The sequence below is a fragment of the Salmo salar genome, chromosome ssa23 (genome assembly GCF_905237065.1).
Source record: "Salmo salar chromosome ssa23, Ssal_v3.1, whole genome shotgun sequence".
In the NCBI taxonomy this organism is placed as follows: Eukaryota; Metazoa; Chordata; class Actinopteri; order Salmoniformes; family Salmonidae; genus Salmo; species Salmo salar.
In genome coordinates this window covers 44,107,552-44,131,374 of record NC_059464.1, presented here as the reverse complement: position 1 = coordinate 44,131,374, position 23,823 = coordinate 44,107,552, and the positions used below count along the sequence as shown (strand labels likewise).

Below are 23,823 nucleotides of genomic sequence, written 5' to 3'. Positions count from 1 at the left end.
ACAGTACAGATACACTACTGAAGAGATTCCCACTGACCCACTGACCAGATACACTACTGAAGAGATTCCCACTGACCCACTGACCAGATACACTACTGAAGAGATTCCCACTGTACAGATACACTACTGAAGAGATTCCCACAGTACAGATACACTACTGAAGAGATTCCCACTGACCCACTGACCAGATGCACTACTGAAGAGATTCCCACTGACCCACAGTACAGATACACTACTGAAGAGATTCCCACTGACCCACTGACCAGATACACTACTGAAGAGATTCCCAATGACCCACTGACCAGATACACTACTGAAGAGATTCCCACTGTACAGATACACTACTGAAGAGATTCCCACTGACCCACTGTACAGATACACTACTGAAGAGATTCCCACTGACCCACTGTACAGATACACTACTGAAGAGATTCCCACTGACCCACTGTACAGATACACTACTGAAGAGATTCCCACTGACCCACTGACCAGATACACTACTGAAGAGATTCCCACTGACCCACTGACCAGATACACTACTGAAGAGATTCCCACTGACCCACTGACCAGATACACTACTGAAGAGATTCCCACTGACCCACTGACCAGATACACTACTGAAGAGATTCCCACTGACCCACAGTACAGATACACTACTGAAGAGATTCCCACTGACCCACTGACCAGATACACTACTGAAGAGATTCCCACTGACCCACTGACCAGATACACTACTGAAGAGATTCCCACTGTACAGATACACTACTGAAGAGATTCCCACTGACCAGATACACTACTGAAGAGATTCCCACAGTACAGATACACTACTGAAGAGATTCCCACTGACCCACTGACCAGATGCACTACTGAAGAGATTCCCACTGACCCACAGTACAGATACACTACTGAAGAGATTCCCACTGACCCACTGACCAGATACACTACTGAAGAGATTCCCAATGACCCACTGACCAGATACACTACTGAAGAGATTCCCACTGTACAGATACACTACTGAAGAGATTCCCACTGACCCACTGACCAGATGCACTACTGAAGAGATTCCCACTGACCCACTGTACAGATACACTACTGAAGAGATTCCCACTGACCCACTGTACAGATACACTACTGAAGAGATTCCCACTGACCCACTGACCAGATACACTACTGAAGAGATTCCCACTGACCCACTGACCAGATACACTACTGAAGAGATTCCCACTGACCAGATACACTACTGAAGAGATTCCCACTGACCCACTGACCAGATACACTACTGAAGAGATTCCCACTGACCCACTGTACAGATACACTACTGAAGAGTGGGGCAGTGTGACCACAGATGATTTCTGCCTAAAAATACCACAATATTAGAGATGATGTCATGACACATTTGCCGGATGACAAGACCGACCCAGACCCTCTTCAGTAAATCTAAAGAACATGTCTATCTACGTTCGACAATCATAAAAAATAAAAATAAAACTTAAAATCAGACATTTCACTGTCTATGCTCAACCTTGGCAAAGCCCATGCATTCCAAAGAGAAGTTAATTAACATCACTTCAAATGAGCCCTGACTAACGTGGTTATTAAATATGCTGATTAAGTGCGTTGGCATAGCTACTGTTTTTCAGTGTCCACATCACTAAGGCTCTATCATGGTCCACAGCACACACACACCAACACAGTCCTGAAGAGGGCACGACAACTAGAGGTCGACCGATTATGATTTTTCAACGCCGATACCGATTATTGGATGCCCCCAACAACAAAAAACGGTACCGATTAATCGGCCATTTTTTTTATTTTTTTTATTTGTAATAATGACAATTACAACAATACTGAATGAACACTTATTTTAACTTAATAAAATACATCAATAAAATCAATTTAGCCTCAAATAAATAATGAAACATGTTCGATTTGGTTTAAATAACACAAAAACAAAGTGTTGGAGAAGAAAGTAAAAGTGCAATATGTGCCATGTAAGAAAGCTAACGTTTAAGTGCCTTGCTCAGAACATGGGAACATATGAAAGCTGGTGGTTCCTTTTAACATGAGTCTTCAATATTCCCAGGTAAGAAGTTTTAGGTTGTAGTTATTATAGGACTATTTCTCTCTATACCATTTGTATTTCATATACCTTTGACTATTGGATGTTCTAATAGGTACTTTAGTATTGCCAGCCTAATCTTGGGAGTTTATAGGCTTGAAGTCATAAACAGCGCAATGCTTGAAGCATTGCGAAGAGCTGCTGGCAAAACGCACGAAAGTGCTGTTTGAATGAATGCTTACGAGCCTGCTGATGCCTACCACCGCTCAGTCAGACTGCTCTATCAAATCATAGACTTAATTATAATATGATAAAACAAACAGAAATACGAGCCTTAGGTCATTAATATGGTCGAATCCGGAAACTATCATCTCGAAAACAAAACCTTTTTTCTTTCAGTGAAATACGGAACCATTCCGTATTTTATCTAACGGGTGGCATCCCTAAGTCTAAATATTCCTGTTACATTGCACAACCTTCAATGTTATGTCATAATTACGTAAAATTCTGGCAAATTAGTTCGCAACGAGCCAGGCGGCCCAAACTGTTGCATATACCCTGACTCTGCGTGCAATGAACGCAAGAGAAGTGACACAATTTCACCTGGTTAATATTGCCTGCTAACCTGGATTTCTTTTAGCTAAATATGCAGGTTTAAAAATATATACTTGTGTATTGATTTTAAGAAAGACATTGATGTTTATTGTTAGGTACATGTTGGAGCAATGACAGTCCTTTTTCGCGAATGCGCACCACATCGATTATATGCAACGCAGGACAGGCTAGATAAACTAGTAATATCATCAACCATGTGTAGTTAACTAGTGATTATGATTGTTTTTTATAAGGTAAGTTTAATGCTTGCTAGCTACTTACCTTGGCTTCTTGCTGCCCTCGCGTAACAGGAGGGCTCCTCGTGGAGTGCAATGTAAAGCAGGTGGTTAGAGCGTTGGACTAGTTAACCATAAGGGTTGCAAGATTGAATCCCAGAGCTGACGAGGTAAAAATCTGTCGTTCTGCCCCTGAACAAGGCAGTTAACCCACCGTTCCTAGGCCGTCATTGAAACTAAGAATGTGTTCTTTACTGACTTGCCTAGTTAAATAAAGGTGTAAAAAATAAAAATCCCAAAAAACCGATTATTATGAAAACTTGAAATCGGCCCTAATTAAAATCGGCCATTCCGATTAATCGGTCGACCTCTAACGACAACACCTGTTCCACACTCAGGATGCTGAAAAGATTTGGCATGGGCACTCAGATCCTCAAAAGTTCTACAGCTCCCCCATTGAAAGCATCTTGAATGGCTGCATCATCACCGCCTGGTACGGCAACTACTTAGCATCCAACCGCAAGGCGATATAGAGGGTTGTAGAGCGTATGGCCCAGCACATCACTTGGGCCAAGCTCCCTGCCATCCAGGACCTCTATACCAGGCGGTGTCAGAGGAAGGCCCAAAAGATTGTCAAAGACAATCCAATTCATAAAATGTTCTCTTTGCTACCGCATGGCAAGCGGTACCAATGCACCAAGTCTGGAACCAACAGGACCCTGAACAGCTTCTACCCACAAGCTAGCATAGCAAGATAAGATAGATAAGATAGATAAGTACCAGGGTTTTTATTTGTACTATTTTCTATATTGTAAAACAATAGTGAAGACATCAAAATTATGAAATAACACATATGGAATCACGTAGTAACCAAAAAGGAATTAAAAAAAAATCTAAATATATTTTAGATTTTTGATTCTTCAAAGTAGCCACCCTTTGCCTTGATGACAGCTTTGCACACTCTTGGCATACTCTCAACCAGCTTCACCTGTAATTATTTTCCAACAGTCTTGAAGGACTTCCCACATATGCTGAGCACTTGTTGGCTGATTTCCCTTCACTCCAACTCATCCAAAACCTTCTCAATTGGGTCAAGGTCAGGTGATTGTGGAGACCAGGTCATCTGATGCAGCACTCCATCACACTCCTTGGTCAAATAGCCCTTACACAGCCTGGAGGTATGTTGGGTCCTGTTGAAAAACCTGATAGTCCCACTAAGTGGAAACCAGATGGGATGGCGTATCGCTGCAGAATACCTGTGGTAGCCATGCTGGTTAAGTGTGCCTTGAATTCTAAATGAATCACTGACAGTGTCACCAGAAAAGCACCCCCACACCTCCTCCTCCATGCTTCATGGTGGGAAACACACGTGGAGATCATCCGTTCACCTACTCTGCCTCTCAAACACACAGCGGTTGGAACCAAAAATCTTAAATCTGGACTCAAACGACAGATTTCCACCAATCTAATGTCCATAGCTTGTGTTTCATGGCCCAAGCAAGTCTCTTCTTATTATTGGTGTCCTTTAGTAGTGGTTGCTTTGCAGCAATTCGACTATGAAGGCCTAATTCACACAGTCTCCTCTGAACAGTTGATGTATCTGTTACTTGTAGAGGTCGGCCAATTATGATTTTTCAACGCCGATATCGATTATTGGAGGACCAAAAAAAAGCCGATGCCGATTAAATCGACACACACACACACACACACAATGACAATTACAACAATACTGAATGAACACTTATTTTAACTTAATATAATACAGCAATAAAATCTATTTAGTATCATAAATAATGAAACATGTTCAATTTGGTTTAAATAACGCAAAAACACAGTGTTGGAGAAGTAAAAGTGCAATATGTGCCATGTAAAAAAAAAAATGAACGTTTAAGTTCCTTCCTCAGAACATATGAAAGCTGGTGGTTCCTTTTAACATGAGTCTTCAATATTCCCAGTTAAGAAGTTTTAGGTTGTAGTTATTATAGGAATATTTCTCCCTATACAATTTCTATTTCATATACCTTTGACTATTGGATGTTCTAATAGGTACTTTAGTATTGCCAGCCTAATCTTGGGAGTTGATAGGCTTGAAGTCCTAAACAGCACCGTGCTTCAAGTATTGTGAAGAGCTGCTGGCAAATGCAGGAAAGTGCTGTTTGAATGAATGCTTACGAGCCTGCTGCTGCCTACCACCGCGCAGTCAGACTGCTCTATCAAATCATAGACTTAATTATAATATAATAAACACACAGAAATACGAGCCTTAGGTCATTAATATGGTCAAATCCGAAAACAAAACGTTTATTCTTTCAGTGAAATACGGAACCGTTCCGTATTTTATTGAACGGGTGGCATCCCTAAGTCTAATATTGCAGTTACATTGCACAACCTTCAATGTTATGTCATAATTATGTAAAATTCTCCTCGTGGAGTGCAATGTAATCGGCGTCCAAAAACGCTGATTACCGATTGTTATGAAAACTTGAAAATTGGCCCTGCCGATGAATCGGTCGACCTCTAAGTACTTGAACTCTGTGGAGCATTTATTTGGGCTGCAATTCCTGACGTGCAGTTAACTCTAATGAACTTGTCCTCTGCAGCAGAGGTAACTCTGGGTCTTCCTTTCCTGTGGCGGTTCTCATGAGAGCCAGTTTCATCATAGCGCTGGATGGTTTTTGCAACTGCACTTGAAGAAACTTTCAAAGTTCTTGAAATGTTCCAGATTGAACATGTCTTAAAGTAATGGACTGTTGTTTCTCTTTGCTTATTTGAGCTGTTCGTGCCATAATATGGACTTGGTCTTTTACCAAATAGGGTTATCTTCTGTATACCAACCCTACCTTGTCACAACACAACTGATTGGCTCAAACGCATTAAGTAAAGAAATTCCACAAATTAACGAGGCACACCTGTTAATTGAAATACATTCCAGGTGATTACCTCATGAAGCTGGTTGAAAGAATGCCAAGAGTGTGCAAAGCTGTCGTCAAGGCAAATGGTGGCTACTTAGAAGAATCTCAAATAAACAAATCTAAATATATTTTCTAACACTTTTTTGGTTACTACATGATTCCATATGTGTAATTTCATAGCTTTGTCTTCACTATTATTCTACAATGTAGTAAAAATAGAATAAGAGTAGGTGTCCAAACCTTTGACTGGTACTGTATACAGTACCAGTCAAAGGTTTGGACACACCTACTCATTCCAAGGTTTCAGAGTAGTAGCAGCTACACTTCGATAAATAAGAACACCATGATCAAGAACAGATAAAAAAAATTTAAAAAAAGGTTGACTGAATTATCTGCTTCCTACTCCAAGGATTCAATAATCTTAGCTAGAGAAGGAAGCCTTGAAATGGGCCGATAATTATACATATCACCACTATCCCCGCCCTTACGGAGTGGCAGCACGTCTACTATCTGCGAAAACACTCTGAATTGAGGTCACAATGAAACCATTGCCAGAAAACATAGTAGCAACACTGTTTCATAGGCACATGATACATTTCTGATCCACTCGTCTTGCAGAGGTACGTTACTACCCTAGCAACAAGCAAGTTTATCAACAAAAATAGCATAGTCTGTGTGTGTTAGAGAGAATGACAGAGTATTTCGTACCTCTTGCTCTCGGGCATAGTCCTCTGGGTCGTATTCCTCCTCCTCATGTTGAGTTTGCAGAGCAGCACTATCAAAGTCGATGGACATGATGATCAGTACTAATAGTGAGAGAAGAGCTGAGAAAGCACAAGAGAGCGCAGATGTTCATGACGTGGCTGTGTATTTGATTGACAGTGAGAGCGGAGGGCTCACACAAACCACACACACCTCGTATCCGAAACATTGTCATTATGCCCTTAGTACGACGCCGAACGAGCTAACGTTAGTCAATTAGTTTTAAGAGTGATCAAAACAGTCCACTCACTGATCACCTTACCTTTTGATTTGAAGTACAAGTGGATATCCGATGATAAATGGTTGTCAGCGAGGACAAAAAAAAAATCAAATGTAAAACGTTACAAAACAGCAGATACACATGATGCTGGGCAATAAATGATCGGACTGGTTAGCTAACATTAGCTAGCTAACATAGCAACCATTTACCAGAAAACAAACAAAGCATCGAACGACTGGCATGACGGGCACAGTTACCTAATAACGTACTAGCCTGACAAGAGTACAGTTTTGTTAACAGTTGCCAATCAGAACAAAACGGTTGCGTATATATCATGAACAACAAAAGATAGCTATCAATCTGGCAGGTTAATAATAGTAATGAACTTCCTGTGTTTCGACTCGCGCGCCCAAACAGCGGCATAAACTCTCCGTCGCTGATTGGTGAATTCAACAAGCGTCATCAAACGACCCCCACCAATGGCCATGCTCAAACACAGATGGGGGGGGGTTTGTTGTTGCCAACAGCCAAATCACCAACCTGGAAGTGAAAGAAAATAGTGCTTTGGGACGATTTGTAGAGATGTTTGCTGAAGTATGATATTTACAGAAGATGAGTTTCCTCCACATGATTTGCAAAAATATGTTAAAAAAAAATATTTCAGAAGTGACACCATAGGAAGGTACAATTTATCGTTTATTATTCATTAATAAAACAGAAAAGCTGAAATTGTTTGACAACAGTGTCAAAACAATGTACCATATGAAACATGGACCTACATTAATGAAATACTGTATAGAGCGCTGGATATTTTACAGAAAAGGGCATGCTGATTTTGACATGGAACATGCTCAACCTTAATATTAGAAATAATTTGTTTTCACGGAAGGCGGAGGACAGACATGTCCTTTCACTATAAGAAATGTACATAAGTGGGATTTTACAATCCTCTATCTGTACAATGGCCATCGTTTTCTAATAGAAATTATAAATCGGTTGGTTTTAGGCCGCAAGGGCCGATTTCCCAGACACAGATTACGCCTAGTCCAACTCCTAAACCCAATAAAGCATTCTCATTGAGCATGCTTCTAAATCCTGGACTAGGATTTATCTGTGCCCGGGAAACTGGCCCAAGGCCATGAAACACAAGCTGGCACCTCTGATCTCCATTTTAAATGATCAGTCACATAATAAGTGACAGTACGTTTGCCAATGGAAGCTTCGAATATCATCAATCCTATAGATGAAAATACTGAATGTAGCCTACTGCTACTGTAATCGAGATGAATTGGGTTAACTCGCTCCTTCAAGTTGAAATACCCCCAACATCGAATGGTTAACTTTTCAGTTACACTACTGACTACTCTGATTAGGCCAGTTTGCTGACGATTGCCTGGTTGAGAGTATTCAGCTGATTCGTCCATTTATCTAAAGCCATGTATCGGGCTCCGTTCCTCTTCTGGTGATCCAGCTCCAACAGTTGGTTGACTTGGTCGATGCGGCCGTTGATCGTGCTGACAGGTATAAGAAGAAAAGTTCAATAGAAGGTCAATGATGGTAAATTCACAAAACTGTGGTGCATTATTGTTTTATTTAACCTTTATTGAAACTTTATTTAACTAGGCAAGTCAGTTAAGAACAAATTGTTATTTACAATGACGGCCTACTCCGGCCAAGCCCTAACGACGCTGGGCCAATTGTGCGCCGCCCTATGGGACTCCCAATCACGGCCGGATGTGATACAGCCTGGAATCGAACCAGGGTCTGTAGTGACACCTCCAGCACTGAGATGCAGTGCCTATAGACCGCTAAGCCACAATGATGTAACAACATGCAATTTACCTGTCTAGAATGCACTGAACAAGAAGGCTTTCCACGTCGCAGACATCAATGTTCAATTCCTGAAAAGAGACAAAAATGTTATAATGACCTTCAAATTTAGAGAACATTTTTGCTTTTTTCAACAACAACAAAAATGCCAGAGACAGGTCGTTGTAGTGATCTTACCTTGGAAATAAAAGGTATGTGTATTCTCGTGTAAGGCTTGATTAATTTGACGAGCACTTGTGTTCTTATGTTTCGTAATAACTCTGAAAGACAAAAGAAAGGAAATAAATTATTAAATAGAAGGAATTTTCAGTAACACTTTACATGCCACCAGGCATAAGGATTTTTAACTTGCTTATAAGCTTGTTACTACTTACTAATATGTTTGTGTTTTGACGATGGCATTAACCAAATACATCAGTCTGAAAATGATGTCTAGACCATACCTTCTATATGTTCCCTTATGAACGGATCATCCATTATGTTACTGTGATTGGTCTTCAGAATCTTCTCAAACTCTGTGATGTCATTGTTCTGGTAGGAACTGGAGGGGGAGTGGGGGGGGGGGCAGAATAGAGCATTGGTTTCCATTCAGTAATCAGACAGTGTTCATACAACACAATGTAGACAAACAGTGTGTAGACAAACGGTGTGTAGACAAACAGCCAAAGCAAAACTCTTCCCAGAAAGGTTAGATTGGAATAGTGAATGAGATGTAGTCTTACCTGACCAAGTTTGTCATTGCAAGAATGTCTGGATCATTTTTATAGGGTTTAGCCTAAGAGAAACAAATGTCAGCATGAGTAAAGATACTCAAACATTATGAAAGATGCACCAATACAACGCACATCACCATGTTCACTAAAATATGAATGAATTTACTTAATTAGCAGGTTATAATATTGTGACAGGGCCCTACGTTTTAAATCTGGGTCTGGGAAACCATCCCTAAGAGAGACTCATCTCTTATCACTAATGAGACCTTTCATACCTCCTGGGAGTCGAAGGGGTTGATTCCAGACTTCATCAGCATGTTGGCCAACACCAGGTACTTCAGACAGGTGGTCCGTCGAGGACTTCCTGATTCATCGTAGTTCTTAAACGCCTCGAAGAAGTCTGTGTGAGCCTTCTCAAACTCCCCTTCTCTCAAATGCATTTTCCCTCCACACTCTTCAGAATACAAAACAAGAGAGAGACCAAACGACATGGTCAGGGATCATTTCCTAGAAAATCAACCATGGTCCTGAAAAAGGACACTCTGTACTTGCCTCCTACTTAAAATACATTAGAGGACTACGTCAGAGGGAAGGGACCTTGGGTCTTCTCCTCCAATGTGTTTTGAGAACGAAGCAAGAATGCAAGAAAAAAGGGAAAAACCCTTGACAAAGAGCCCATGAATGTGTGTCTGGGTTATAAAGTTTTTTTTATTTATTTTATTTAAACTCGGCAAGTCAGTTAAGAACAAATTCTTATTTTACAATGACGGCCTACTCAGGCCAAACCCTCCCCTAACCCGGACAACGATGGGCCAATTGTGCGCCGCCCTATGGGACTCCCGATCACGGCCGGTTGTGATACAGCCCGGGATCGAACCAGGGTCTGTAGTGACGCCTCTGGCACTGAGATGCAGTACCTTAGACCGCTGCACCAGTCAGGAGCCTAAGTTATATAGTTACGGTGTAGGTAGAGACGTGGTTATATAGTTAAGGTAGAGACGTGGTTATATAGTTAAGGCAGAGACGTGGTTATATAGTTAAGGTGTAGTGAATGAGATGTGGTTATATAGTTAAGGTGTAGGTAGAGACGTGGTTATAGAGTTAAGGTAGAGACGTGGTTATATAGTTAAGGTAGAGACGTGGTTATATAGTTAAGGTAGAGACGTGGTTATATAGTTAAGGTAGAGACGTGGTTATATAGTTAAGGTGTAGGCAGAGACGTGGTTATATAGTTAAGGTGTAGGTAGAGACGTGGTTATAGAGTTAAGGCAGAGACGTGGTTATAGAGTTAAGGTGTAGGCAGAGACGTGGTTATAGAGTTAAGGTGTAGGCAGAGACGTGGTTATAGAGTTAAGGTGTAGGCAGAGACGTGGTTATAGAGTTAAGGTGTAGGCAGAGACGTGGTTATAGAGTTAAGGTGTAGGCAGAGACGTGGTTATATAGTTAAGGTGTAGGCAGAGACGTGGTTATATAGTTAAGGTGTAGGTAGAGACGTGGTTATATAGTTAAGGTGTAGAGACGTGGTTATAGAGTTAAGGTAGAGACGTGGTTATATAGTTAAGGTAGGTAGAGACGTGGTTATATAGTTAAGGTAGAGACGTGGTTATATAGTTAAGGTAGAGACGTGGTTATATAGTTAAGGTAGAGACGTGGTTATATAGTTAAGGTAGAGACGTGGTTATATAGTTAAGGTAGAGACGTGGTTATATAGTTAAGGTAGAGACGTGGTTATATAGTTAAGGTGTAGGTAGAGATGTGGTTATAGAGTTAAGGTGTAGGTAGAGATGTGGTTATAGAGTTAAGGTGTAGGTAGAGACGTGGTTATATAGTTAAGGTAGAGACGTGGTTATATAGTTAAGGTGTAGGTAGAGACGTGGTTATATAGTTAAGGTAGAGACGTGGTTATATAGTTAAGGTGTAGGTAGAGACGTGGTTATATAGTTAAGGTGTAGGTAGAGACGTGGTTATAGAGTTAAGGTGTAGGTAAAGACGTGGTTATATAGTTAAGGTGTAGGTAGAGACGTGGTTATATAGTTAAGGTGTAGGTAGAGACGTGGTTATAGAGTTAAGGTGTAGGCAGAGATGTGTCTACCTCTGATGACTCCCATGATGAGAGGGTGAGGGATGGCAGACTTGATGTGTAGAGACTGTTCATACAGGGCCTTCAGCTTCTTGTTGTTCTTCTGGGCCGTATACATCTGGATCTCCAGAGCATAGATCTCCAAGAGCTGGGTGCCTTTCTTCAGGTCATCCTCACCGTCATCCGTCTATACACCAAGACAGAACATGGGACAAATACTAATCATCCGTCTATACACCTAGACAGAACATGGGACAAATACTAATCATCCGTCTATACACCAAGACAGAACATGGGACAAATACTAATCATCCGTCTATACACCTAGACAGAACAAATACTAGAGATATAATTCCACAGACACTTGAGGAGAAACAGGGAATTCTAGATTTCCACAATGGTTCCACAGCCATACTAGCCCGGCCGCAGATCTGTTTGTGCTGTCTTGACTCCTGTGGTCATGACAACAGCTATAGAAGTTGTCTATACAGCGCAAACAGAACTCAGACCGGGCTACAATGATACAATACAGTTCCAATCTACTGTCACTAAGAACACACAAGAATGTTTTTTCATTATGATGTTATAATGCTGAATTAGATTTGGTGGTAAAACCTCTGTGAAAACCTCTGATTGCATTGATGAGGAGTGTTTCTTCACCTGACAGGACTGGTGCAGCTGTCTCAGGATCTTCTGAAGCTTACCATACTCTTCTCTCTCCAGGTACAACTTCCCAAGCTAAACAACATACAGGACAAACCGAGGAGGAAACCAAATCACACAAGTATCAAAGTCACTGTCTCCATATAAATGATATGCCACTTGCCACATATGTTTTTTGCATTGTATAAAATGTTAATTATGATGATATTGTGGATGGAATTAATGACATAAGAAAAATATATAACTTTACGTATTATCTTTAAAATGAATCATACCTTAGTGTTGGTTTTAAACCAAAGCCTGTCATTTTTGGCATCCTTTAATGCATCCAATGTGGTTTCATAAAACTCTTGCAGCAAGTCCATCTTAAAAAAAAAAAAATGTAAAAATATTTCCCTTCTCTTCAAACATTCAGTTTGTTCGGACTATTTTCCAAAATTGTAAAGCTCAGATGATCACAGAATCAATATTGTTAATTGATTGATAATTTGATGTTGCGAACGATACCTGCTTAGACGTAGAGATATAATCAAGGATGGAGTTGATGGATTTCTCGGAGTAGTTTCGTGTAACTGCACTCCGAATGTATGTTAACAGCTGCTTGTACCTGTTCATCATTTCAGGGAAATTCATCTGTGTGTGTGTGTGGGGGGGGGGCAAATTAAAGAAATGTAATTCAAAATACAATTTTATGCTCCCATAATATGGCATTTCTTTACAAAATATTATCACATTTGATCAGAGATGTCGCATAAAGTAGGCTGTTCATATTTATGAATACCTTGGCTACTCCTACAGTATGCCTGTCAGACAATAGTTGTAGGTAGCCTACATGTAATATTTCAGAGACTATTTTTGGAGACTTGTGAGACTAATGTCTAATGCTTACCAGTTTGAAATTCATCTTTATCATCTGTTTCAGAGCTTTGAACCCCCATTCTCCTTTCTCGCCCTCTAGCTCCAAGACCTGGGGTTCAGAAAGAGGCATTTAATAAATGGACAGACATTGACATGGTGTGCGTGTGTGTGTGCGTGCGTGTGTGATAACTAACTTTCTGGAAGCTGCTGAGAGCTGCTTTGGGGTCATCCTCCTTCAGGGCCTTTGAATTGTAGTACTGATTCTCCAAATCAACATTGGGCTCAGAGTTGCTGTCCTCTGAGTATTCCTGAAATCACACAATTCATCATCAATGCAGTTTACAAGATCAACACCCACTGTTGTGTTGACATTCAGCTAGCCAGCTAGCTAGCTCATGATGATGTGTGTTGTTTTGTCATGGTGATTTGTAAAGCAAACAGCTGGATCATGTAACGGTGCAAACTGTATAGCAACCATTAGTTGCAGTATGTGAACAAATCATTGCAAACAAAGCTAGCTAACTAACTACGCAATTTAGCTGTCAATGATATGAGCACCAACAACAGCTACAGTAACGTAGCTGAGAGTAATAGGTTAGCTAGCTAAAGTTAGCGGAGTGGAGTGCAACGTGGAATGTTTACGCTGGTTATCTAGCTAACTAGCTAGCTAAATACGCTGTATATGGTAATCAGCTACAATATCCATATATATTTACTTCGGAGGAGTTTACCAGATCATAATCCTCTTCATCATCGCACATGAAGTCATCTTCCATATCAGACATCTTGACTACGAAGCTAACTAACTCGACAGCAAACTTGCTAATGGTACAAGCCTAGGTGCATCGCTGGAGTGACTCTTTTAAATAAGAGTGTGGAGAGAAGTAGGGAGCACTGGTGAGAGGATCATGCTAGCTAGCTAGCTAGCGGTAGGCAGCAGAGAGTCGCAGTTTGTTCAAGCTCCAACGTTATCCGCCACCAATGCCTTTCTGCGCAACGTGAACGTCAGCCTGAATCGTGATTCCTATGAACTGGAACCTTTTTTTCTTCTTCTACTCTTCCGTGTTGTTACGTTTCGTTACAATGAATATGTTAACACCTGGTCTAGAAACAGTTTTTTGTTTAACTGAAAGTGTTTGAGGTTGTGGTTTTGGTAGGAAGAGCTGGTCGTAGATCAGCAGTTCAAAAATATCCAGGGACCCGCTTATAAAAGTCAGCAGATAAACACAGCAAAAAAAGAAACGTCCCTTTTTCAGTACCCTGTCTTTTAAAGATAAATCGTAAAAATCCAAATAACTTCACAGATCTTCATTGTAAAGGGTTTAAACACTGTTTCCCATCCTTGAACCATAAACAATTAATGAACATGCACCTGTGGAACGGTCGTTAAGACACTAACAGCTTACAGATGGTAGGCAATTAAGGTCACAGTTATGAAAACTTAGGACACTAAAGAGGCCTTTCTACTGACTCTGAAAAACACCAAAAGAAAGATGCCCAGGGTCTCTACTCATCTGCGTGAACGTGCCTTAGGCTGCAGATGAGGACTGCAGATGTGGCCAGGTCACTACATTGCAATGTCCATTACTGTGTGACGCCTAAGACTGCGCTACAGGGAGACAGGACGGACAGCTGATCGTCCTCACAGTGGCAGACCACGTGTAACAACACCTGCACAGGATCGGTACATCCGAACATCACACCTGGTACAGGATGGCAACAACCGGAACGCACAATCCCTCCATCAGTGCTCAGACTGTCCGCAATAGACTGAGAGAGGCTGGACTGAGGGCTTGTAGGCTTGTTTTAAGGCAGGTCCTCACCAGACATCACCGGCAACAACATCGCCTATGGGCACAAACCCACCATCGCTGGAGCAGACAGGACTGGCAAAAAGTGCTCTTCACTGACGAGTCACGGTTTTGTCTCAACAGGGGTGATGGTCGGATTCGCGTTTATCGTCAAAGGAATGAGCGTTACACCGAGGCCTGTACTCTGGAGCGGGATCGATTTGGAGGTGGAGGGCCCGTCATGGTCTGGGGCAGTGTGTTACAGCATCATCGGACTGAGCTTGTTGTCATTGTAGGCAATCTCAACGCTGTGCATTACAGGGAAGACATCCTCCTCCTTCATGTGGTACCCTTCCTGCAGGCTCATCCTGACATGACCCTCCAGCATGACAATGCCACCAGCTATACTGCTCATTCTGTGCATGATTTCCTACAAGACAGGAATGTCAGTGTTCTGCCATGGCCAGCGAAGAGTCCGGATCTCAATCCCATTGAGCTCGTCTGGGACCTGTTGGATCGGAGGGTGAGGGCTAGGGCCATTCCCCCCAGACGTGTCTGGGAACTTGCAGGTACCTTGGTGGAAGAGTTGGGTAACATCTCACAGCAAGAACTGGCAAATCTGGTGCAATCCATGAGGAGGAGATGCACTGCAGTACTTAATGCATCTGGTGGCCACACCAGATACTGACTGTTACTTTTGATTTTGACCCCCCCCCCTAATTGTCGTACCTGAGTAAAAGTAAAGATGCCTTAAAATAAAATGACTTGAGTTTATGTCTCATTTGTTGAATCTTGCTATGTTCATACAAATATTTACACATGTTAAGTTTGCTGAAAATAAACTCAGTTGACAGTGAGAGGATGTTTTTTTGTTTTTGCTAAGTTTAGTATTGGTGTGTTTCAATCTTTATCTTCAGTATAGTAGGCTACCCTGGCTAGATTTGGGGATTTACCACTAGTCTAAAAACAACCGGTTGGTATTTGGTTTGAAAACAATGGCCGCCAAAGACAAAGATTCTGATAAGTGCAAATGAAAGGTGAGTTATGATAGTGATAATTGTCTACATACTATATTGGTCATTACAGTTGCTAAAACTATCAATGCATGTATTATACATGTATAGTAAGCAACACTAAGACAGTTTTGTACTCAACTCACTCCCTGAATTGTTCATTCATTTTCATTTTCCCGATGTATTGTATTCCTAGGTTGCAAAATCTGAAAGATGCCTTTGAGAAAAAGTATGAAAAGTTAGGTGAATCTTCTCTTTTATGCACGAGCTTGTGGAAGAGTCAATCTAATAGGTATGTAAACATATGTATAGATGCTGCTATAAGCAGAAATGCATAAATACAATATAAAGACAGGTGATGATTGATTAATGCATTGTTGGGTTTAGAGCTGGCAAGAAAGGCATTTCACCGTGACATTAACTTGAAACTTGATGTACAGTAAAACATAAATCAATGTTATCCCTTATAAGGGCTATAAACCGTAACTGTATGTCTTCATTTCAATAAGCATTTTTCTACAGCTGGCCATGCTTTCCACCTGGCTACCCCTACCCCGGTCAACGGCACTGCACCCCCCACAGCAACTCGCCCAAGCCTTCCCCATGTCTCCTTCTCCCAAATCCAGTCAGCTGATGTTCTGAAAGAGCTGCAAAATCTGGACCTATATAAATCAGCCGGGCTAGACAATCTGGACCCTTTCTTTCGAAAATGATCTGCCGAAATTGTTGCAACCCCTATTACTAGCCTGTTCAACCTCTCTTTCGTGTCGTCTGAGATTCCCAAAGATTGGAAAGCAGCTGCGGTCATCCCCCTCTTCAAAGGAGGTGACACTCTTGACCCAAACTGCTACTGACATATATCTATCCTACCCTGCCTTTCTAAGGTCTTCGAAAGCCAAGTCAACAAACAGATTACCGACCATTTCGAATCCCACCGCACCTTCTCCGCTATGCAATCTGGTTTCAGAGCTGGTCATGGGTGCACCTCAGCCACGCTCAAGGTCCTAAACGATATCTTAACCGCCATCGATAAGAAACAATATTGTGCAGCCGTATTCATTGACCTGGCCAAGGCTTTCGACTCTGTCAATCACCACATCCTCATCGGCAGACTCAATAGTCTTGGTTTCTCAAATGATTGCCTTGCCTGGTTCACCAACTACTTCTCTGATAGAGTTCAATGTGTCAAATCGGAGGGCCTGTTGTCCGGGCCTCTGGTAGTCTCTATGGGGGTGCCACAGGGTTCAATTCTTGGGCCGACTCTCTTCTCTGTATACATCAATGATGTCGCTCTTGCTGCTGGAGTCTCTGATCCACCTCTACGCAGCCGACACCATTCTGTATACTTCTGGCCCTTCTTTGGACACTGTGTTAACAACCCTCCAGACGAGATTCAATGCCATACAACTCTCCTTCCGTGGCCTCCAACTGCTCTTAAATACAAGTAAAACTAAATGCATGCTCTTCAACCGATCGCTGCCTGCACCTGCCCGCCCGTCCAGCATCACTACTCTGGACGGTTCTGACTTAGAATATGTGGACAACTACAAATACCTAGGTGTCTGGTTAGACTGTAAACTCTCCTTCCAGACTCACATCAAACATCTCCAATCCAAAGTTAAATCTAGAATTGGCTTCCTATTTCGCAACAAAGCATCCTTCACTCATGCTACCAAACATACCCTCATAAAACTGACCATCCTACCAATCCTCGACTTCTGCGATGTCATTTACAAAAGAGCCTCCAATACCCTACTCAATAAATTAGATGCAGTCTATCACAGTGCCATCCGTTTTGTCACCAAAGCCCCATATACTACCCACCACTGCGACCTGTACGCTCTCGTTGGCTGGCCCTCGCTTCATACTCGTCGCCAAACCCACTGGCTCCAGGTCATCTACAAGACCCTGCTAGGTAAAGTCCCCCCTTATCTCAGCTCGTTGGTCACCATAGCAGCACCCAACTGTAGCACGCGCTCCAGCAGGTATATCTCTCTGGTCACCCCCAAAGCCAATTCCTCCTTCGGCCGCCTCTCCTTCCAGTTCTCTGCTGCCAATGACTGGAACGAACTACAAAAATCTCTGAAACTGGAAACACTTATCTCCCTCACTAGCTTTAAGCACCAGCTGTCAGAGCAGCTCACAGATTACTGCACCTGTACATAGCCCATCTATAATTTAGCCCAAACAACTACCTCTTCCCCTACTGTATTTATTTATTGATTTTGCTCCTTTGCACCCCAATATTTCTATTTCTACTTTGCACTTTCTTCCACTACAAATCTACCATTCCAGTGTTTTACTTGCTATATTGTATTTACTTTCCCACCATGGCCTTTTTTTGCCTTTACCTCCCTTATTTCACCTAATTTGCTCACATTGTATATAGACTTATTTTTCTACTGTATTATTGACTGTATGTTTGTTTTACTCCATGTGTAACACTGTGTTGTTGTATGTGTCAAACTGCTTTGCTTTATCTTTGCCAGGTCGCAATTGTAAATGAGAACTTGTTCTCAACTTGCCTACCTGGTTAAATGAAGGTGAAATAAATCAAATCAATCATTACTGCTAGGAGAACACATTGACTACTGTGGTTATGCTGTGCTCCCAATGGCTATTGAGCAGAGTATTCTGGCTGCTGTCACTGTCAATGATTCCAAGAAAATCCACCTGGCCAACACAGAACCAAAACACAAGAGCTGACGGTTAATCTCCACACAATCCTTCCTCCTGCTTTTTATGCCCGTGCAATTCACCTATAATCTGCATGTAAGCGTCTTCTTGAATCTGTCTTGAATTGCTGCCCTAGATGCATTGGCGACTGCATAGGATCACCAATCTAATTGTATTTACCTGGAGACAGCCCCCTCAGAATAACAACATTGTATTTACCTGGAGACAGCCCCCTCAGAATAACAACATTGTATTTACCTGGAGACAACCCCCTCAGAATAACAACATTGTATTTACCTGGAGACAGCCCCCTCAGAATAACAACATTGTATTTACCTGGAGACAGCCCCCTCAGAATAACAACATTGTATTTACCTGGAGACAGCCCCCTCAGAATAACAACATTGTATTTTCTTTTATAGGGATTTCACTCTGTCTTCAGAAGTCATTGAGAAAGACAGAGACAATTCTCAGTGGTATTATTACTTTCTCTGTGAAGTGAAAGGGATTCAGGTGAGTCATGTAGACTCTGGTTATTACTTTCTCTGTGGAGTGAAAGGGATTGAAATCATATCAATAAAAAATGATGTATACTTTTACTTTTGATACTTACAGTTGAAGTCGGAAGTTTACATACACTTAGGTTAGTCATTAAAACACATTTTTCAACCACTCCACAAATTTCTTGTTAACAAACTATAGTTTTGGCAAGTCGGTTAGGACATCTACTCAGTACAAAAAAAAAAGAAAAATGTATGAAATGTATGCATTCACTACTGTAAGTCGCTCTGGATAAGAGCGTCTGCTAAATGACTAAAATGTAAATTTAAAATGCATGACACAAGTAATTTTTCCAACTGTTGTTTACAGTCAGGTTATTTCACTTATTATTCATTGTATCCCAATTCCACTGGGTCAGAAGTTTACATACACTAAGTTGACTGTGCCTTTAAACAGCTTGGAACATTCCAGAAAATGATGTCATGGCTTTAGAAGCTTCTGATAGGCTAATTGACATCATTTGAGTCAATTGGAGGCGTACCTGTGGATGTATTTCAAGGCCTACCTTCAAACTCAGTGCTTCTTTGCTTGACATCATGGGAAAATCAAAAGAAATCAGCCAAGACCTCAGAAAAAAAATTGTAGACCTCCACAAGTCTGGTTCATCCTTGGGAGAAATTTCCAAACACCTGAAAGTATCAAGTTCATCTGCACAAACAATAGTACGCAACTATAAACACCATGGGACCACGCAGCCGTCATACCGCTCAGGAAGGAGACGCGTTCTGTCTCCTAGAGATGAACGTACTTTAGTGCGAAAAGTGCAAATCAATCCCAGAACAACAGCAAAGGACCTTGCTGTTACTTTTGATACTTAAGTATATTTTAGCAATTACATTTACTTTTGGTACTTAAATATATTTAAAACCAAAAACTTTTAGACTTTTACTTACGTAGTATTTTACTGGGTGACTCACTTTTACTTGAGTCATTTTCTTTTAAGGCATCTTTACTTTTACTCAGGTACGACAATTAGATACACACCATCAGCGGTGGAGAAAGTATGCGTAACCGCTGTGAAATGGCTAGCTAGTTTGTATTTTGTATTTATTATGGATCCCCATTAGCTGCTGCCAAAGCAGCAGCTACTCTTCCTGGGGTCCAGCAAAATTAAGGGAATTTATACCTTCATACACATATTCTTTACTTTTACTCAAGTATGACAATTTAGTACTTTTTCCACCACTGGCTGTTCTACAGAAGGCTATATTGATCCTGAAATACAGGACTAGTAAAGGCCCAGTGCATTACTTTTGTGGGGGAAAAAAAGTTAACTTTTTCTATTCTGATTTTTCCAGGGGGTGCTGCAGAACCCTCAACACCTCTACTCCCCGCAGCTATGATAGCTTCTACTGATGAATACTATAACAGTAAATTAATAAATGACATCCACTGCGATAAAGCTGTCTCTAATAATCACATAGCTTACACTGACCTACCGTGGATCTTTGACAAATCTCTGTGTGAAAAAGGCATCACATGGTCTGTTTTGTCAACGAGCTTAATCTATTTCAAACACTAACGATAACAAGATGATCCCAATAATTTAGGTCGTCTAGTAAACAATTTTTTTGTGTTGTCTGTAATCATTTTGTTTGTCTTGTGTAGTTTCTTAATCATTGTACCTAAACTGTATGTGTAAACATGTATACGCAGGGCCCAGCTGTAAAAGAGACCTTGGTCTCAGTCTGTGTTCCTTGTTGAAATAAAGGTATAATAATAATATATTTGGCTCTATTTACTCTCAGATTCGAAAATTATTATTAGCATAAAAGTAGACATCATGCAAGACTACAAATCCCTGCAACCTCCTGCACGTCATCTCTAACTGACACCTTTGCTAACGGGTATTGTGTTCTTTATGATAGCCACATTAGCATCTAATTAGCATTTCATTTTTTGGGGGTGGGGGTAAATACAGGCAAATATATTAATAAGTCACCTTGTCCTAGAGAGTTTTACACGGTTATCAAAACGTCACACCAGGGTAAGCCTACACGAAACACAGCCCTTATTTTATGTATTTCTAAAATGCCCTATGGGTAAAATGGTGGGAAAACTATTGGAACCATTTCCTTGTTTGACCGTTAGGTTTTATGGGTATTATTACTCATAATGTGGTACTCTATACATTGATCTCAAATATATTAGCATAACTAGGCCACACATAACCATGACGGACCCATTGTAAAATGAGAGGCTTTTTTCACTGTATTAAAACGTGTCCCAGTGCAACATGCCTTGTTCTTCCCACATAGACGTGGCTTACAGAGCAGCGCATGTATCGTCATATACCAACTGATCGACTTATCTCACCACACTGATAATTAAGGAGAATGAAAGGCTCAATTAAAATGTTACAAAACTGCTGTATTTGAAGCACAACTGCCCAGTTTTCCTGATGTCGCTATGGCAATCAAGCAGTTTTTTTTACCATCCCTCATCATTAAAGTGAAGGAGGTAGATTTAGACTCAAATGCAGCTCTGGAGAATCTGCGCGTTTCTCTCACTACTGCTAGCGGAACTAACGATAGCTTCACTTTCCTATGGTAATGAGGAGCCCTTTAAAATAAAAGCCCACATTTCAAAACATTGCAAGGTGGATAACCCATTCAAAATACAGTATATTACATTTTAATCAATGTCAATTTGCATTGTGCTTATAAGCAAATGCAAGAAGGAATTTTTGTTTAAAAAAAATCAGATATGTAAAAATACAACGTTCAGACTGGTATGTTGACAATATTTGGCTTATAGTGAAAAACTATTATTTGTGCTGATGTAAAAGTGGGGTTGGGAGTAGTCAGTAGGGTCTGTAGAATCTAGATATGGTGTCATTTCATGGGGCACTGAATAATACAGAGTGTTGCTGGCTTTTTAATTAATCATCCCATTCACTGTGTTGTTGTTGGTGGTGGTGTTGGCGGTGCTCATAAAATAGATCATAACTTCAAAATGAATAAGAAAGCCCTCTCTGGAAATATGTAGTGCTTGTACAGTATATTGTTCCAGACGTATACACTTGTAAGAAAATGAAGGACAGCAACAACATCTTGATTTGAGGAATCTTTACTTTAGTATCCATCTGCCAGCAGAGCAGAAGACAACAGCATAAATAAGGAGGGTAGTATAACCATGTTCTTATTTCTGGCTCCAGCGGAGGACACTGAACCAAGAGCTGAGTTTGCCCTCAGCTCTGGGTAGTGTTTTAACTCGTTGATCTCTACCCCAACCTGAAGAACCATTCTAATCATTAGCATGTGCATGTCATACTTGTATGTTAATTGCTTTGATAGTTCCTGTTCTTGTTGATTCCTCACCGTCACTGGGTATGGTGAGATGTTCTCCAAATGAATTACCTGATAAAGCAAACTGAATATTACTTACACAGTAAAGGCTTCATGAGCTTAGTTCAACTGTCCATCAAAACCCAACATATAAGCTTGTTTTACTACAAATTTTTGTAAACAAAATAAATGTAAACAAATACTGTAAAGGCCCCCCAAAAACATGGTAAAACTATAATGTTGATATCATGGATGGTCAGTCCTTGCATCCATAGCTCTGTCTAGGAATTTGAAAGTGATATGTTTCTCCAAGTCCAAAACCCAAGTCCCAGAGGCAAATATTGTATTTGTCGTATTTGTATTTATAATTTTTTTTGCCACATGTCAAGGCTGGTCTAGGGACAATTTAAATGTGTAAAGCTAAGGCACGGCCAGCTCATCAGCATGAGGTTAATTTTGGTTATTGTGAGATATGCCAGTCTATCATAGGCCCACTTGGTAACTCCATTAGGGGAAGAGTAATGCATTTACAGTGTAACCCTTGGGTTGTGCCGTGGCGGAGATCTTTGTAAGCTATACTCGGCCTTGTCTCAGGATGGTAAGTTGGTGATTGAAGGTATCCCTCTAGTGGTGTGGGGGCTGTGCTTTGGCAAAGTGGGTGGGGTTATATCCTGCCTGTTTGGCCCTGTCCGGGGGTATCATCAGATGGGGCCACAGTGTCTCCTGACCCCTCCTGTCTCAGCCTCCAGTATTTATGCTGCAGTAGTTTATGTGTCGGGGGGGCTAGGGTCAGTCTGTTATATCTGGAGTATTTCTCCAGTGTCCTGTGTGAATTTAAGTATGCTCTCTCTAATTCTCTCTTTCTCTCTTTATTTCTTTCTTTCTTTCTTGCTTTCTTTCTTTCTTTCTTTCTTTCTTTCTTTCTTTCTTTCTTTCTTTCTTTCTTTCTTTCTTTCTTTCGCTCTCTTGGGGGACCTGAGCCCTAGGACCATGCCTCATGACTACCTGGCATGATGACTCCTTGCTGTCCCCAGTCCACCTGGCCGTGCTGCTGCTCCAGTTTCAACTGTTCTGCCTGCGGCTATGACACCCTGACCTGTTCACCGGATGTGCTACCTGTCCCAGTCCTGCTGTCCCAGACCTGCTGGATCCCTGACCTGTTCACCGGATGTGCTACCTGTCCCAGACCTGCTGTTTTCAACTCTCTAGAGACAGCAGGAGTGGTAGAGATACTCTCAAAGATCGGCTATGAAAAAGCCAACTGACACTTACTCTTGAGTTTCTGACTTGTTGCACCCTCGACAACTACTATGATTATTATTATTTGACCATGCTGGTCATTTATGAACATTTGAACATCTTGGCCATGTGCTGTTATAATCTCCACCCGGCACAGCCAGAAGAGGACTGGCCACCCCTCATAGCCTGGTTCCTCTCTAGGTTTCTTCCTCCCTTTCTAGGGAGTTTTTCCTAGCCACCGTGCTTCTACACCTGCATTGCTTGCTGTTTGGGGTTTTAGGCTGGGTTTCTGTACAGCACTTTGAGATATCAGCTGATGTAAGAAGGGCT

The 23,823-nt window shown here is 41.3% G+C and overlaps 2 protein-coding genes and 1 long non-coding RNA gene across 8 annotated transcripts in view; 1 reads left to right on the top strand and 2 right to left on the bottom strand.

The window, feature by feature from the left end:
- Positions 1 to 7,211, bottom strand: part of LOC106584724 (centrosomal protein of 152 kDa-like) — a 59,951-nt gene extending 52,740 nt beyond the window's left edge. For both annotated transcript variants that reach the window (XM_014170251.2, XM_045706083.1), the window contains exons 1-2: positions 6,826 to 7,211; positions 6,510 to 6,625 (exon numbers count right to left, since the gene is read on the bottom strand). In XM_014170251.2, the coding sequence (XP_014025726.2) occupies positions 6,510 to 6,596 (87 nt within the window). In that variant the 5' untranslated portion in view covers positions 6,597 to 6,625; positions 6,826 to 7,211. The remainder of the gene's footprint in view (positions 1 to 6,509; positions 6,626 to 6,825) is intronic.
- Positions 7,212 to 7,461: 250 nt separating this feature from the next.
- Positions 7,462 to 13,957, bottom strand: LOC106584722 (COP9 signalosome complex subunit 2). Of its 4 annotated transcripts, none has more exons than XM_014170247.2 (13): positions 13,644 to 13,957; positions 13,122 to 13,235; positions 12,959 to 13,036; positions 12,577 to 12,702; positions 12,345 to 12,434; positions 12,022 to 12,144; positions 11,419 to 11,593; positions 9,602 to 9,780; positions 9,336 to 9,388; positions 9,057 to 9,154; positions 8,791 to 8,873; positions 8,626 to 8,684; positions 7,462 to 8,297 (listed from the first exon to the last, which is right to left on the bottom strand). In XM_014170247.2, exons 1-13 carry the CDS (start codon positions 13,710 to 13,712, stop codon positions 8,153 to 8,155), a joined length of 1,392 nt encoding a protein of 463 aa, XP_014025722.1. In that variant the 5' UTR covers positions 13,713 to 13,957; the 3' UTR covers positions 7,462 to 8,152. The 4 variants fall into 4 exon arrangements, with proteins under 4 accessions (XP_014025722.1, XP_014025723.1, XP_014025724.1 ...); XM_014170248.2 differs by having other exon boundaries at positions 13,659 to 13,956; XM_014170249.2 differs by having other exon boundaries at positions 12,067 to 12,144; positions 13,644 to 13,953.
- On the top strand, positions 10,789 to 11,428 carry LOC106584723 (uncharacterized). Of its 2 annotated transcripts, none has more exons than XR_006761508.1 (3): positions 10,789 to 10,811; positions 11,043 to 11,160; positions 11,397 to 11,418. It is a non-coding gene; the product is annotated as an uncharacterized lncRNA (long non-coding RNA). The 2 variants fall into 2 exon arrangements; XR_006761509.1 differs by lacking the exon at positions 11,043 to 11,160 and adding an exon at positions 11,217 to 11,365 and having other exon boundaries at positions 10,791 to 10,811; positions 11,397 to 11,428.
- Positions 13,958 to 23,823: the final 9,866 nt, after the last annotated feature.

Bases quoted from the DNA above. Each gene is read 5' to 3' on its own strand.
- LOC106584722 (XM_014170247.2), bottom strand. From the start codon at position 13,712: ATGTCTGATATGGAAGATGACTTCATGTGCGATGATGAAGAGGATTAT. The intron at 12,145-12,344 runs GTATGATTCATT...TATGTTGTTTAG, and splicing joins GGTTTAAAACCAACACTAAG to CTTGGGAAGTTGTACCTGGA. The intron at 8,685-8,790 runs GTAAGATCACTA...GTCTCTTTTCAG, and splicing joins ACATACCTTTTATTTCCAAG to GAATTGAACATTGATGTCTG.